Source organism: Pelobates fuscus, chromosome 1 (assembly GCF_036172605.1).
Source record: "Pelobates fuscus isolate aPelFus1 chromosome 1, aPelFus1.pri, whole genome shotgun sequence".
Taxonomy (NCBI): Eukaryota; Metazoa; Chordata; class Amphibia; order Anura; family Pelobatidae; genus Pelobates; species Pelobates fuscus.
Genome location: NC_086317.1, coordinates 411007009 through 411024513, shown reverse-complemented (window position 1 = coordinate 411024513; position 17505 = coordinate 411007009). Strand labels below are relative to the sequence as shown.

The 17505-nt window shown below is 36.5% G+C and overlaps 1 protein-coding gene across 1 annotated transcript in view; it reads left to right on the top strand.

Annotated features, from left to right (window-relative positions):
• NCKAP1L (NCK associated protein 1 like) overlaps nt 1-17505 on the top strand; it is a 168798-nt gene that overhangs the window by 100561 nt on the left and 50732 nt on the right. The window contains exons 27-28 of the mRNA XM_063428368.1: nt 10145-10238; nt 15586-15702. Coding sequence (XP_063284438.1) covers nt 10145-10238; nt 15586-15702 — 211 coding nt within the window. The remainder of the gene's footprint in view (nt 1-10144; nt 10239-15585; nt 15703-17505) is intronic.

Below are 17505 nucleotides of genomic sequence, written 5' to 3'. Positions count from 1 at the left end.
TTAACATACCTATCGATCTGGGGTTGCCTCCTTTACCTGACCCCACTGTTTGGAACAACGTTTACAAGCAAACAGCTTAGACTATAAGCTTAAAGATTACCTCTAAATTTAGAGGTATACGCATCGTGATTTATATACTATTTCAGGGTTGCCCCTATTACTGGCAGCACCTGTTTATATCAGATGCACTCTATCTATAGGTACAAATCCTTTACTGTCTTTTGTTGCCTTTATGTATTTCTATATTAAAGATTTTTTATTTTCCTTTTGATACGGTATAAATCATGGTATATGAGCTATATACTCCTCTGCATGGGCACACCTCTGGTTAATGTGTGTTGGAGGTTGAATTTGTTCTCCCTTCCAGCAACCTTTGACATTTGGGGATTTTTTTCTGGTTAACTTAAATGGGGTACCTGTTATTTAGGAAGGATAGGAAAAACAAGAAGGGTGGTGGGGTATGTTTGTATGTCAACCATGATTTAAAGCCAAATCTTAAGCAAATGGAATGCGATGAGGAAAATGTGGAAGCTTTATGGGCAAATATCTGCTTGGGGGAAAAGAAGGGAAACCAACTATTGGTTGATATATGTTATAAACCACCTAATGTTAATATTGACGAGGAACCAGGGCCGGCCTTAGGCCTTTGGGCGCCCTGTGCGAAAAATCGTCACAGCGCAGACAGTCACACACACAGACAGTCACACACACACAGACAGTCACATAGTTACCTCTGTTCCTTGTGGAGGCAGACTGGCAGTGCAGGCAGCTCCTGGATTCTGGTTGTTGGGGGAAGCAGGGAAAGTGACACTGACAAGTGTTTATTTACTAGCAGGTCAATAGTAGTTAACATTATTGTTCACTTGCATAAAAGCAAGTCAACGATAATTTGTAAATGTGCATCCTGATGGATGCATTGAGTTCAGAATATTAGTTAAATCGGTGGTTTATGAATCTACAGAATCCTTTACTTTTAATCGTCAATGCAGCCTGTTGCACATATCCATACATTTTATACAGACCCTTTTAGATCCAGCTCATCTCCAAACTGATGTGAAGATTAAATATACCAGATCAGTGAAATATATATGAAGTGTCAGCATATTTAACAGCAAACAGTACATATTAATTAAAAAATAAAAAATTAAATCTTTATCAGCCCTTAGTTGATATACCCCTATTTAAAGCATAGGGAACAACATAAAATATAAAATTATAATAAACATATTAATCTTTGTGAGGGTATGTCCAGATATTCTCAGGGATTGATGACTGTTACAATGATCAGTACTTGAAATCTGTGTCTTTAAAGTATCCAACCTTAAATAGAAAAGATACTGACATAGCGTAATTTTGTTACAGTTTTATTTCCCATTAGAAAACCCCCATAAGAAGAACTCTTACAATATAATGTTGTGAAACTTATTTCTAAGTGTCACAGTAAAAGCATGTATGGTACAGAGTAAAAGCCAAGATGATGTGGTTACCGCTCCGTGGATTTGCAAACAGATCACGTGCACTCAGACCGATCTTTACTGGAATACTGGCTAACAGACACTGCTGTACTCGCTATGCAGATTCAAAAATCCCGCCAAAACATGATCTACGCGTTTCGCCCGTTAGATCGGGCTTTCTCAAGATGAATTTTTTGAGGAATTGTGGTTATCCATATACACCATTCAATTAGTAATTTCCGGTGTATCTTATTCTCATGTTAATCATTATACTTATATATATAAGATTGCATATTAATCTTAAACTTTACATACATACAGTACATATACCGTATATACTCGAGTATAAGCCGACCCGAATATAAGCCGAGGCCCCTAATTTTACCCCAAAAAACTGGGAAAACTTATTGACTCGAGTATAAGACTAGGGTGGGAAATGCAGCAGCTACTGGTAAATTTCTAAATAAAATTAGAGCGTAAAAAAATTATGTTAATTGAATATTTATATACAGTGTGTGTATATAATGAATGCAGCGTGTGTGTGTATGAATGCAGTGTGTGTGTATGAGTGCAGTGTGTATGAATGCAGTGTGTGTGTGTGTATGAGTGCAGTGTGTGTGTATGAATGCAATGTGTGTATGAGTGCAGTGTGTGTGTGTATGAGTGCAGTGTGTGTGTGTGTGTATGAGTGCAGTGTGTGTGTATGAGTGCAGTGTGTGTGTATGAATGCAGTGTGTGTGTATGAGTGCAGTGTGTGTGTATGAGTGCAGTGTGTGTGTATGAGTGCAGTGTGTGTGTGTATGAGTGCAGTGTGTGTGTGTGAGTGCAGTGTGTGTATATGAATGAAGTGTGAGTGTGTGTGATGCAGTGTGTGTTTGTGTATGTGTTGGTGGGGGGTGGGCATTTTGATTATTGTTCTATTATTATTTATTTTTAAATTATTATTTTAATTTTTTTTATTATTATTTTATTTTATTATTTTATTTTATCAATATTTTTTTTTCCGTCCCCCCTCCCTGCTTGATACATGGCAGGGAGGGGGGCTCTCCTTCCCTGGTGGTCCAGTGGCATTGGCAGTTCAGTGTGGGGGAGGGGGGCTGGCAGGAAGCACTTACCTCTCCTGCAGCTCCTGTCAGCTCCCTTCTCCTGCGCGCCGGTCCGTGCAGCTCCTCTGTCAGCTCACAGTGTAAGTCTCGCGAGAGCCGCACTATGACCCCGCGGCTCTCGCGAGATTTACACTGGGAGCTGACCGAGGTGCTGACCGGCCCGGCGCAGAGGAGAAGGGAGCTGACAGGAGCTGCAGGAGAGGTAAGCGCTCGCTGCCACCCCCCTGTCTGTATTATGGCAATGTAAATTGCCATAATACAGACACTGACTCGAGTATAAGCCGAGTTGGGGTTTTTCAGCACAAAAAATGTGCTGAAAAACTCGGCTTATACTCGAGTATATACGGTATCTCTTTGCGGTTCTCATTACTGAAAAAAATGTGATAACAGTGTAGATCCCACATCTATATTTTACATAGAATCTTAATCTTAAATTCTTAAGTTGACTTAAAGATCGGTCAATTATATTGTAAGGATCCTGTGAGTTGTAAAATCTTCATTTTTAACTGAACTTTTTGTTCCGATCGTTAAGAGTCATAAGAAATAGCTATTGGCAATATATACATGCCTTATAATCCTCAATTTCCCATGTTGGTAAATTGCACAACCAGTTTTGGACCTTTGTGTGTGTTCATCACATTTTTTCAATCATAGTTGTTACCAGTAATAAATGAAATTTGTCTATCATTGTCTTAAAATATAGTTAAACAAAGCATAATGAAATATCTTAAAATCGACATCTCACATGTACAGACAATCCATAAAAAACAGATAATGCATAAAATACAAGTGTAAAATAAAATGTAAAATAAATATACATAAATGTTGGGAATAAGTGGTTTATAAATCCTACTTCTTCCAATAAACAAAGAGATGGCTAATCATATGAGACCAACTTTAATAAACATTTATCAATGTCCCTTTGATATCTGAATATATTAAAACTGCTTAATAGTGATGTCCCGAACAGTTCACCGGGAACCGTTCGCCGGCGAACATAGCGAACATGCGCGATGTTCGGTCTGCCCCCTATTCGTCATCATTGAGTAAACTTTGACCCTGTACCTCACAGTCAACAGACACATTCCAGCCAATCAGCAGCAGACCCTCCCTCCCAGACCCTCCCATCTCCATGACGAATAGGGGGCGGACCGAACATCGCACGTGTTCGCAACCGCGAACACGCTATGTTTGCCGGCGAACGGTTCCTGGCGAAGTGTTCGGGACATCACTACTGCTTAACAATCAAATTCCTATCTTAGTATTGGAATACAGCCATAGCCTATTCTTTAAATCATGAAGAAGTGTTTCACTTAAAAAATTTAAATTCTAAAATTCTTTTAAAATTTAAAGGTACAGACTCCCTTTATACAAAATTATTAATATTAACTTAAAAATATAAAAATATATATTATAAAGGGATTATAAAATATTGGCAATTTCAAATTCGGCTTTTAGACCAAATGGGGCCAAGGTTTTCAGTGTGTGGATCCAATATGTTTCTCTATGACCCAGGCTTTTTATAAGATCCCCCTCCATAGGACTTTAATGTTCTGAATTCCGCAATAGGTTAGGGATGCTGGGTTACTGTCATGATGTGTATTAAAGTGTTCTGATAGAGAATGTTTGTCAAATGTTCTATTGATGTTGTACACATGTTCCCCCAATCTTGTTTTCAACATTCTTTTAGTCTGCCCTACATACTGTAAGCCACAATCGCAGCTCAATAGATAAATGATTTGCTTTGAGTTGCAAGTTATGCACTCCTTTATTTTGTATTTCCTTTTTGTGACTGTTGACGTGAATTCAAAAGTTGCTCCAAAAGGTGGACCTACTAATTTACAGATCCTACAGGCGCCACATTTAAAGAAACCTGTATGTGAGTTTAAAAAATGTTTTTCCGGGGATGGCCTGATATAACTGTGTACTAGCTTATCCCTTAGAGTCTGTGCTCCTCTGAATATAATTCTTGGTTTTGGTGGTAATATGGATGCTAGTACTTGGTCTTGCTTGAGTAAATCCCAATTCTTTTGTATAGCCTTCTTAATATAATTGGTCTGAGCATTAAAGTTAAAAATAAGAGGACAGAAAAAATTATCGTTATCCCTATTATCTCCTCTCTTTTCTTTTGATGCCAAAATCTCCATTCTAGTCATACTTGAGACTTTTTCTGTTGCCTTGGCAAGTAAATCCGGGTCATAGTCTTTTTCTATGAACTGAGCCTTAACTTTCTGTAATTGGTCTTTATACACTTCTTCCTCTGAACAGTTCTTTTTAATTCTTAAAAATTGTCGGTAAGGGACACTTTGTAGCCAAGAAGGAAAATGGCAACTCGATGTCCAGATTAAGCTGTTAACATCTACAGGCTTAAAGAACGTTTTCGATTTTAAAACTCCCTTATCTACATACAAAACCAAATCCAGAAACTCTACATGTTCCTTACTGTATGTATATGTAAGAGACAAATTAAAGGGACACTATAGTCACCTGAACAACTACAGCTTAATGTAGTTGTTCAGGTGAGAACTATAGCTCCCTGCAGGCAATCTAATGTGAACACTGTATTTTCAGAGAAACTTGGGAAGGTTTTTATTGTATCCGGCAGCTTCAAATTTTCCTTGTAGAAAACTGTATTGGAGCACTTGCTTAGAAATTCTACTGTTTGATTTATATGAATTTGCGCTCTGTATAATTTTTTATTCCAGTACATATTAATTACTTTAGTAAATCTTACCTTGCTGATACCATAACATAATCATCCTTTACTGGTTTGATAACTAACTAAGCCCTTGATTTAATATTGCTGGACAAGCTTTTCAAATGATATCATATTTTTGGATTACATTTTAAAATGTTAATGGTTAAATAATAAAATCTCCAAAAATACAAAATATCAATATATCAAAAAATATTAAAATATCACAAAATGAAAATATTTTTCATTATATGAAATCATTTTAAAAGTTTATCCAAAAATGTGAAATAATTTGAAAAGCTTATCCAACTTTTATCCAATATTAAATCAAGGCCTCAATGTGTTTAGTCTACTAAAAAGGCAATAGTCTGATACCTGGCAAGATAATTTCCATTTTTAGACTAAAACTGAAAAATGGTTAAGTTGAACAATGTTCCAGATTGTCTATATTTTAGCATAACATCTGCATTTCCCATGTCAATTATTCACAATCATCGGGTTTAGGGCATAAACTCTATGAAATGGTCCAAATTGGAAATGACACATGCTGATTCTTATATCAGAAGAATTATCACCTTGGGTCTACTCTAACATGTGTTCCACTTAACGTAAGGGCTATATTGTCAGGATCCCATGGCAGTTTAAACACTGTTTAGATCGGTGCAAAATGCATTTACAGTTGCCTCGATTTGCTGAACTTTTGGGGAATATTGTTTCCAATTTGGATATTGATGGGGCTATTCATTAAGGTAAAAATTGTCAAGAATTTACGGTGAATTTCAAGTTTAACCCCTTAAGGACCGGACTGTTTTTGTGATGTTGTACATTTGTGACCAGGCATCTTTTTACACTTTTGTGGTGTTTGTGTTTAGCTGTAATTTTCCGCTCTCTCATTTACTGTTCCCATCCAAATTATATATTGTTTTTTTCAGGACAAAAGGGGCTTTCTTTACATACCATTATTTATATCATCTCATGTAATTTAATTTTTTAAAAAGGAAAAAATATGATGAAAAATTGAAAAAAATACATGTTTTTTGACTTTTATGTGAAAAATCTTTTACTCATCTACAAAAGTGAATGAAAAAAACTGCTAAATAGATTCAAAATTTTGTCCTGAGTTTAAAAATACCCAGTGTTTACATGCTTTTTGCTATTTTTTTGCATGTTATAGGGCTATAAGTACAAGTAGGATATTGCGGTTTCAAAACATACATTTTTAAAATGAATCAATAGTGACATTGTAACACTATTATCTGTCATAAATCGCTGAATAACACCCCACATGTACATATTTTTTTTAAAGTAGACAACCCAGGGTATTCAATATGGGGTATGTCCAGACTTTTTTAGTAGCCACTTAGTCGCAAACACTGGCCAAAGTTAGCGTTCATATTTGTTTGTGTGTGAAAAAAGTAAAAAACTAAATTGAACGCTAATTTTGGCCAGTGTTTGTGACTAAGTGGCTACTAAAAAAGACTGGACATACCCCATTTGCAATACCTTGGGTTGTCTTCTTTTGCAAATGGTATGCCATCATGGGGGTAATTCTCGTTCCTGGGCTACCATACGCTCTCAAAGGCAACGGAACCAACCTAGCCATTTTCAATGTAAAAATATTTGACCCATATATTTGACCCTGTAACTTTCAAAAACGCTATAAAACCTGTACATGGGGGGTACTGTTATACTCAGGAGACTTTGCTGAACACAAATATTAGTGTTTCAAAACTGGAAAATGTATCACAACAATTATATCATCAGTAAAAGTGCTGTTTGTGTGTGAAAAATGCAAAAAAAGTCACTTTCACTGACAATATCATCGCTGTGATATGTTTTACTGTTTTGAATCACTAATATTTGTGTTCAGCAAAGTCTCCCGAGTAAAACAGTACCCCCCATGTACAGGTTTTAGGGTGTCGTAGAACGTTACAGGGTAAAATACAGTGCTAGCAAATTAAATTCTCTGGACTTTCGGCCTGGGTTGGCAGGCAGGTCCCTTAAATTGCAATCAATAAAATAACTTAATTATGTAAAAATATTACATAAATACGCACGTAGAATTTAAATATATATGCATATTTATATATTTGAAGTCTTCGTGTATATTTATATAATTATTTATGTAATTTTGTATATGGACATATGAATAGTTCGTATTCTTTTTATTTATTTATATATACATAGATATATATATATATATACACAATTTCATTCTAAGTGTATTTTGATATAAATATATATATATTAATATCAAAATACAGTTAAATAAATAAAATTTCGTATAGATATATAATTTTTTTTAAATTTTTATTATTATTTTTACATGTTTAATTTAATTTAAATTACTTATTATTTGTATTTTATAATAATATATATATATACAATATATATATAGTTATGATATATATTATATATATACGTGTGTAATTTAATTATAAGTGTATTTTTATATTAATATATGTACATATTAATATAAAAATACACTTAGCATGACATTATATATATGATATATAGACATATATTATATAGGTATAATATATGTCTATATATCATATATATATACACATATATAATAATTTTTTTTTTTTAATTAACATTATCTTACTTTTTTTTTTCTGATTTTACACATGCAGGGAGACTGCCTGTCAGCACAGACAGTCCCCCTGCAGGCAGACACTAGGACACCTATTGTGACCATGTGGTCGCCCTGTTGGGTGATCACATGGCCACAGGGGTCCTAATTCGCCATGGGGAGACTGTCTGGGCTGCAGGCAGTCTCCCCACAACGGGAGCACCGCCGATCGACGCCGGGGGAACGACGGCGATCGGGTAAGTACATCTTAAATTTAGGACAGTTCAGGACCGTCGGCGGTCGGCAAGGCAAAAATGAAGATGACGGTCCTGAACCGTCCTGCATCCTTAAGGGGTTAAGGCCAACATTGCTGAACTGGAACAATTCTCCCAATCAGCTATCCATCCACTTTTTCTACTCTGATCTTGAATTCGTAGCAGTTTAAACTGTATTGAATAACCCTGTGATAAATTAACTTGTGTCCTTAACCCCTTAAGGACCAAACTTCTGGAATAAAAGGGAATCATGACATGTCACACATGTCATGTGTCCTTAAGGGGTTAATTAAGTGAGAGCTGTTATGCATTCAAAGTGAGTTCAAGGTGAATTTAAATTTAAAGGGATTCTATAGTGCCAGAAAAACAAAGACGTTTTCCTGGCACTTTAAAATCCTACAGTGCCCCCTCTCCCTTGCGCCCCTCCTCCTGCTGCCTTGAAGGGGTTAAAACCCCTTTAGTCACTTACCTGAATCCAGCGCTGATGTCCCTCATACTGGGTCAGGCTCCTCCCCCGCACCTAATGTGCTTGCGCTGCAATGGCCGCGCTTGCATTAGGATTTCCCCATAGGAAAGCATTCATCAATGCTTTCCTTTGGGGATTCTGGTGACGCCGGAAGTCCTAATGCATAGCGTGAGGCTGCCCAGCATAATTTAGTTGGGGTTAAAACCCCTTTAGTCACTTAACTGAATCAAGCGCGATGTCCCTCGGTGCTGGGTCAGGCTCCGCCCATGCTCCTCCCCCGCTGGCGGGGGAGACCTAATGCGCTTGCATTCTGGTGACGTTGGAAGTCCTAATGCATAGCGTGAGGATGTCCAGCATCATTTAGATGACTAAACGTCGTCTAAACACCTGGAAGTGTCTGGTAGACAGCCACTAGAGGAGGAGTTAGTCCTGAAAGGTAATTATTGCAGTTTCTCAGAAACTGCAATAATGACCACTGTAGGATTAAGGGACATGAGATATTGTACCCAGACGAAGTGATCTGGGTGCCTACCGTGTCCCTTTATGGTCAAAGTATCCAAACTCGAAGCATTGCTGGCTGGAAGAATGTTTACAATTCAGCTCTTTTGGCCTTAAATTTGAAATTCATTTTGAATTCACTTTGATTTCCAAACAATTCTCACTGCAGTAAATAATCCTGCCTGTCAGAAAGAAATGACCTGGGAGCTGCTATCTGAATAGATAAAGCATCATACAATTTAGTGACCTTTAATTAGGAGGAATTTTACATGAGACTATAAAAAAGAAAAATGTGAGCAGACCTCCTGGAATAGCACAAGCTAAACATGACAGTAATAAAAACTGTTTTATTTTATTTGTGGTTGGAATGTTCAAGCTGCAGTGAAGGGATACACACGAAGAACACTTGGCAAATTGCACAGACAGATTAATAGAAGGGATTACAAATAAATATACATTCCTGCTGTGTGATTGTATCAACAGTGAAGCTACTGTTTAAGCCTCAAATGGGTTTAGTGCAGCCCACATCCATTGATGGACTCAGACTCCCATTACTCTAATTTTTCAGAGATTTCTGGGAGTTCTCTTCCATCACGGGTATAAACCCGCAGGCTACCATAACCCATACTGACAAGGTAAATTTGTTTCCCTTCATGGTAGCCAGTTAAACATGAATATGCAGAGTAAACAAATGATCAGGTAATTAGACGTGTGCTGGCTGTTAATAGTAATTAACTAATTTTCCACTAGGTAGGAGGAAAAATAAAATTGTCCAGTGCTGCGCATTAAATGTCACCTGTTTCAGAGAGCATGATGTAATTCCAGCATATTACAAACTAGAGCGTTAACGATGGCACAGTATGAATTTTCCATCCTCGGAACTCTTTATCAAGCAATTACCTTCTAAGGGGCCACATGGGACTGCCTCGGGTGTGCCATTTGTTTGCTCTGTTCATTAGGTTATTTTTTCTTGTTTATGAAAACAACCACTGGTAACCAGTCAAGCAGAAAATATGATGTATTAAAATTGCATAATAAGAAGGAACCCAATAACCCTCTCTTTTCCATGTTTTAGGTGACCCTAAGCATCTTTGAATTGGCCACCTCTGCAGGTATCCCGTGTGATGTCGATCCCAGTTTAGTAGCGGCACTGTCAAACATGAAAAAAGGTACTCATAGCCAATCTGCTGGTTTCAGTAAGTACGTGCAAACCTTGATTAACAGGTTACGTCCTGCAATATTTTTTTAACATTATTTTGTTCACTTGCTTATTTTCAAGGGACTGGTCCAGTGTCCAGCACTAGCAATCTTTACCCTGTGGATCATTCTCTTGCACTGTCTAGGGTGTTTAAATGACCACTATAGTGCCAGGAAAACAAACTTGTTTTCCTGACACTATAGTATTAATAGGTCCCCCCCACCCTTATGGTTCTCCTCCTGCCGGGTTGAAGTGAGAGGAAGGGGTTAAATCACTTACCTTTCTCCAGCACCGTCTCCCTCGGCGCTGGGGACTCTACTCCTCCTTTGGACGCCATCGGCTGAATGCGCATGCGGGGCAAGAGCCGCGCGCGCATTCAGTCAGTCCATAGGAAAGCATTCTCAGTGCTTTCATAGAAACATAGAAACATAGAAACATAGAAACATAGAATGTGACGGCAGATAAGAACCATTCGGCCCATCTAGTCTGCCCAGTCTCTTTCCTATAGATGCTGGCGTCTTCTCACTGTGAAAATCACAGTGAGAAGCGCAGAAGCACCTACAGCGGCTGCCAATGAGACAGCCACTAGAGGCTGGATTAACCCATATGTAAACATAGCAGTGCTCCTTTAAATGCTTATAGAGCATTCACAGGTATATGTCACAGGCCAATCAACAAATTTATAGATATATAAAACACTACCAATGGGTGAGACATGTTTAGGACAACATGGACACGTATTATAGAATAAAATGGGTTAGCAAGAAGGATGGGGGCTATGGGATATGGAATGATGAAGATATGCACTGTGGATTGATGATGGAAGGGAGAAAAGTGGGAAGGGACATTTTATAGGGAAGGGATGGAGACTAGAAAGAAAAATGGAGTGAGAAGTGTAGTTGGGAGTAAAAGGAAAGGATTGCGAGGGATTTATTTGAAACAATTTGGGAAGAAGCATTAAATATGAGATGGATTGAGGAGGAGAGTTGGAGATTTGGCAATAAGAGGGGTGGGGTGGAAGAAGAACAGGCAGAGATGCAATTGGGGAGGGAGTTGGATATGAATTATAGATGGGAGTAGGAAATTACGAAAATGATAGGTTAAATGCAGAAAGGATTGGTATATTTATTGAAAATATGAGATGGAAGAACCAAGGGAGGACATGGATAAATGAAACGGGAAGCAGAAATAAAGGAGATATTTAATAAAAATGTGAAATGGAAAGATAATAAAAGAAAATACATAGATTGAGAATGGAATAAGTAGATGGAATGATGGGAGGTCATTAAATGGCATTGGGAGATGGACTAATGAAGGGGTACACATGAAAACAGGTCATGAGATGAAGAGATAGACTGGATGAAAAAGGAAAACACAAATAGAAGAAGAAAACACATTTTGAATTTCAAATATTAGATGTGACCCTAAGGAGCATAATTGCACAATTACACAAAATTTGACAGTACTTCTAAAGACATTTAAAGGGACACTATAGTCACCAAAACAAATTTAGCTTAATAAAGCACATTTGGTGTATAGATCATACCTCTGCAGTCTCACTGCTCCATTCTCTGCCATTTAGGAGTTAAATGACTTTGTTAAACAACTCGAGTGACACCTCCCTGCATGTGACTTGCACAGCCTTCCTAAACACTTCATGTAAAGAGTTATTTAAGGCTTATACTTCCTAAATTGTAGATTCTGTCAGTCACAGCCAAGGGAAGGTGTGGCTAAGGCTGCATGGACAGAAACAAAATTGTTTAACTCCTAAATGGCACTAAATTGAGCAGTAAGACTTCAGAGGCATAATTTATACTCTCAAACTGCTTCATCAAGCTAAAGTTGTTTTGGTGACTATTGTGTCCCTTTAAGCTACTTATCAAAACTTGTATGTCTTGTTATCTGCTGCAAACCATGTTTTAAAAGTCTAAAAAGGATACAGAAATGGTGCATGCTGTAAACAAAATAGGCAATTAATGCAAGTAACAAAATATTTAAAATAAAATATAAATTTGTAAACTTTTTTCATGCATATTAAATGCTCTAGTGACTAAGCCTAAGGCAAAGATTTTTTTCTTTAGTTTTTTTCCCCGTTTGATAGGTCTCCTTTAGAAAGGGTGATTTTAAAGGGCAATAAACAAGCTCTATTTTATAGGACATTCTTAGGTCTATGACTTCTTTTTCCAAATTCTGCTGAGATTACTGATGTGTAATTGCCCTCACATTTTCTGTGCAATCATTATTTCCTTCAAAGTCTACAGGAGCCATGTAATCATATAGATGATATGGTCCATTGTGCAGATGATATGGTGTCTGCTCCTCTTCATACAGTAGGTTTGTGCCGAGACCAGCATGGGTTATTTGATGAAATGGTTTGTGCAGAGATCAACTTGGGTTATTTCATGCAACATTCCACTGACAGACACATAGATGGGTTCTGCCATATATTCTGTATGTGATGTGCTGCATCTGGAATAGTACGAGCAGAGAGATAATCAGAGACCAATCAATGAGTTTTATAATATGTCAAATTGTTTTTTTTATGGATTATGATATTGGTTTGATTCATCGCACATTCCAGAAGTGCAGATATCTGTTATGTATGTTATGTTTATGTATGTTTTCGGCAGTCTTCATTTGAGCCTGGCAAAACGAACTTTTCGTCAGCACTAATTATAGACTTGCATTTAAGTAAACATTTTGAAGATATTTTATGTATTCCACTTCTGGTTGATATTCTGGTGTAAATAAATAGATTGTCCAGGAGCATATGGGTGCTTAGTTATAATTACTGTAAGGCAAAAGCAATAGATATTTCAGTGTTGTTTGAAGAGAGCACTAAGTAATAACTAAATTATTATTAAATAATACATTACTTGCAATTAGGAAAATCTTAGTAGGTAAAGTGAGAATCTAGAGATTGCATGTGATTGAATAGTGTAACTCTATATTTTTACAGTTAAAGGTTGTGTTGGCAATTGAATAGTTAGCAGCGAAGGGTGGTAATTGAGGAAATAATGTTATCATAGATGTAATTTTTTTTATCCCAAAAATAGTTTGTCCACTGTCAGGACCCAGCTATATCTGTATATATTTTGAGATTCTCTAAACGTATGATACAATTTCTAACACTGCTAAACCCCATCAAATGTTGTTGTGTAGCCCAAACCCTAGTTAACATTAACTCCAGCTAACTTTAATCCTAGCTAAGCCTAACTAACACTAACTTAGACACTAACAAATAACTGTTTAGTGTATTGAGCAGTCTGATAACTGGCATTATCTTCTTGAGTGACCGCTGACCAGTGTGGAGTAATTTGCACATCTATAATATTTCTTATCGTAAAAAAGTAAACAGAACAGTAGTACTGATGTGAAAACATTTCTCTCAAGATGAACACGTGATATGAGATTAATGATATTAATTTGACTTTTCTTGTTTAAATTGAATAGACCAATTAAGAACTTTGAAAAATGGTTTAAATGAGGACTATGCATTTTAGTTGTATTATCACAATTGGAGGTTGGGTTTCTAATTAATGTAAAAGATGTCCTGATTCTTACCAGAAGTGTCAAAGAGTCTCCAGGGACCTATTAAATTTTCACCTTGAATTGCTCAGCTGAAAATAACTGAGTACACTCGGAAGTCAGTTTAAAGATTAGGCCTATTTTACACATCACAGTTCTCAAGCTGGATTCTAAACGTAACACAGCTCAGCCAGCAAAGGTATTTTTTGGTGTAAGTGCAGGCTTCCTCAATGTTGAGGAAAAAAAAGCCTTTAAATTATAGCTGCAAACACTGACACTTCACAGTTTTTTGCAGCTATAAATATAGAAAAAAATATGTAAAAGAATATACAAGTTAATGTCTGTAAGGCCCTAGCATGTATTCAAATTATTGCTGAGCAATTAACCCTTTTAGTGCTGTAGCAGGGAGCCCTGCAATCCTCTCATCTACCCTGTAGAGCTGGAAGGGTAAGTAAATAGTGTAATTTATTACATGCTGGGTTCTGTAATACACTGATAAAAATTATATTATTTTTTTTTTTTAAATAAATGAAATTTGAAATAATTAATTAAAAAATAAAATGTGTGATCCATTGGACCCCATTAAATACTGGGCAGGGGTCTGACAAGTGGCACTTACCTGTTCTTTACCCCATAACTACCTGCTATGTGGAGAGTAATAATATTAAAATAAATATACTGTTTGTTCTTTCCCCAGAATATTTAGACCCCGTCACTTATACATAGGATCATGTTTAGAGGAAGGGGGCTCTGAGTATGGGGACCCATTATGCACTGGGGAGCTTAATCAATGTATTCATTGTGAATTATCTTCTACCTGACAACTGACTGGGTGGAGTAAGAGGTAGGGTCCAGTCGTTGACCCCTAGCTGTTTTTTATTGAGTTCCTGTGGATCTGACTGTTAATTATTTATTTATTATGACTAGAAAGAGCTGATGGCCTTTCTCTGCATGAAGGTGCTCATTAGCTCTCTAATCACATGCTGGGATTACATGATAGAGCAATTTAACTCTGGTCTGAACCTTTTACTAATTGGCATTGCAGTAAAGCTATGCCTGTTAGTAAATATCACTTTTGGCGTAACATTGCTTTTGGCTATAGTAAATCAACAAGTGTGTAAACAGGATATCAAATGATTACGAACTGGTCAAAGTGCCTCTAGTTGTATGATGGGATTTTAGAAATCTTTCTATCCAAGCTATACTTTAAGGATCTCAAGTTAACGAAAATCATTCATATTTAATTTTATAACATACTTGAAAGAGAAATTCCTGGCTGAAAGCTTGCACTTAAATTCTACTCAGCTAATAAAGGTATCACCGCCTTTTTTCCCCAAGGGTGACTCTCCTCAATTACTTTCTAAAAATATAAGTGGATCTAGAAAATATGTTAAAACATATTATTTTTAAGATACACTATTAGAATGTCATTTAATATGTTGAAGAATTATTATGTTAAACAATAATGTTAATTATTATCAACTTAACAGCTAAGTTTAACATCATTAAAAACGATAAAACTATGCCGACATTCAGATCTATTTAAGCTACAATTCAGTAGCGTTGGAATGATGCCCGTTAACGCATAATGGAAATCGGTGAACTCTATTAGCACTGGTTCAGTTGGTAAATCTCATAACTATTTAATTTTTTTTGTAGTGTCGCAGGTCTCCATGCACTAAAATGAAATATCTCTTTATCTAATGCTGGTTGGAATCCCCCATTTCCCCAGCTCTGGAACTTAGTGACATGTTACCCTGGTCTTTAATCATTTCTCTTCTTTTTGACAGACAGCTCATCTCTCGAGGAAGAGTATAAGGTAGCTTGTCTACTGCAGGTGTTTCTAGCGGTCTCCCTTCCGTTGCTTGCTTCTGATCCCTTGTCCGTTTACAATATTGAAAGTGATGGTAAGAATGTCCTGGTGAATATTAAGATAAATTGTATTGATATCCTGTTGGCCAGAAAAATATGTACCTTTGCAATAATCATGCTGTCTAATCAGCATCTTGATATGCCACACCTGTGAGATTATATCAGCAAAGGAGAAATGCTCACTAACAAAGATTTAGACAGATTTGTGAACAACATTTCAGAGAAATAGACCTTTTGTGTACATAGAAAAAGTCTTAGATCTTTGAGTTCAGCTCATGAAAAATGGGGGCAAATACAAAATTGTTGCGTTTAGAATTTTGTTCAGTGTATACACACATATATATATATATATATATATATATATATATATATATATATATTTTATTCTGTAGCATGCAGAACTGCAGATATCATCAGATTCACCTAGTTAGTCCACACAGTGCGTGTAATTCTATAAAAAAAAAAATGTTTATTATATGAATTTGTGTTACAGCATTGAGTAGACAGGCTTTACCTAAATACTAGTATTGAGTTACACTCCCCAAAGAAAATCCTATTCTGCTTATTATTCATAATTTTTTTTTTTTAAAAAGCATAACATATTTGAGAACTTTGCATAAGGGACTAAAAAAGGCATGCAAGTTTTCCTTGATTTATGTGTAAAGCAGATTTTAGGGTTTCTCACTTTAGAAGTATATTCAGACTGTAAGCTACTTTAAACAGATTTGTTTTTCCAACTCATAAGCTCACTGATGAAGAATTCTACATCACCCCTCCCCCATTCCAATATTTGTAATGTTCCCCTCAAGCAAAAAATCCAGGATAGATCAATGTCAGTTTGTCAGAACATTGTAAATCCCGATTTACAGAAGGGCATGCTTCACTGTTGTGGTCTGTGTGCACTTAGCAGCAAAATCCACTTTTGACTGATGGCATTGTGCTGGCTGTAATAAGTCATTGCTGTCAACAGGATTCCAATTATGAAATATAGGTTTGTATGCTAGGTTTATACATTCCTGGGACATTTGCTATATAATCCTTAAAGATAAGTTCTCCAAAGCTATTTTTTGCTCAAAATTGGGGTCAGTGCAGGGATAACGCATGACACCAAATTAAGTGGATTTCATCCTTTTTTAAAATAGCAGCTTTATTTAAGAATAAAGTGACACTGAATAGGGATCTGATACAGGGATTGTTCTACTCCCAGTTCACATATGAATGTGCAAAATCACCTTTACATGTATGAGTCTATTGTAGAGTTTACTGTCATGTTAACATGTGACTCCCATTGGAAATACATTTCTTGTGTTAGAGATATCCATATTCTAAACAAGAACACAATGAATAATAAGAGTACTTATTAGCATCCACACAAAACATTGGGCTACTTAAGTGATCCAGAATCAGCACCAACGGTAAGATTAGGGCTAGGGGTAGTTTTGGTGCAGTCAAGACTTGGGGAAGATTGGGGGCTAAAGAACTGGGTTTATCTAAAGAACATTCAATTGCAATTTGTTTTAATTAGTTAGTAGATATATCCTAAATCAATCATAAATGTACTTTTTCCTGCATGTAGTTTTTTTGGGTTAAATGAAATAAAATGTTTTTGCAAATGCTGCAGACCTAATGTCTACAACCTTTGCAAGCCCTCCACTCTTTACCAGGCACATACTTTCAGTCGGTGATGGGAGAATACTCCAATCAGAGGCTTTTTATTGAGAAGCTTCTGTGCTGGAGCCACACTCATGTGTTTGCAGCATTTCAATGCTTTCAATGAGCCGTAGTACAGCTAATTGTGAACCATTGAGAAGGGGGAACGGCTGGTGTGCCTACAACTT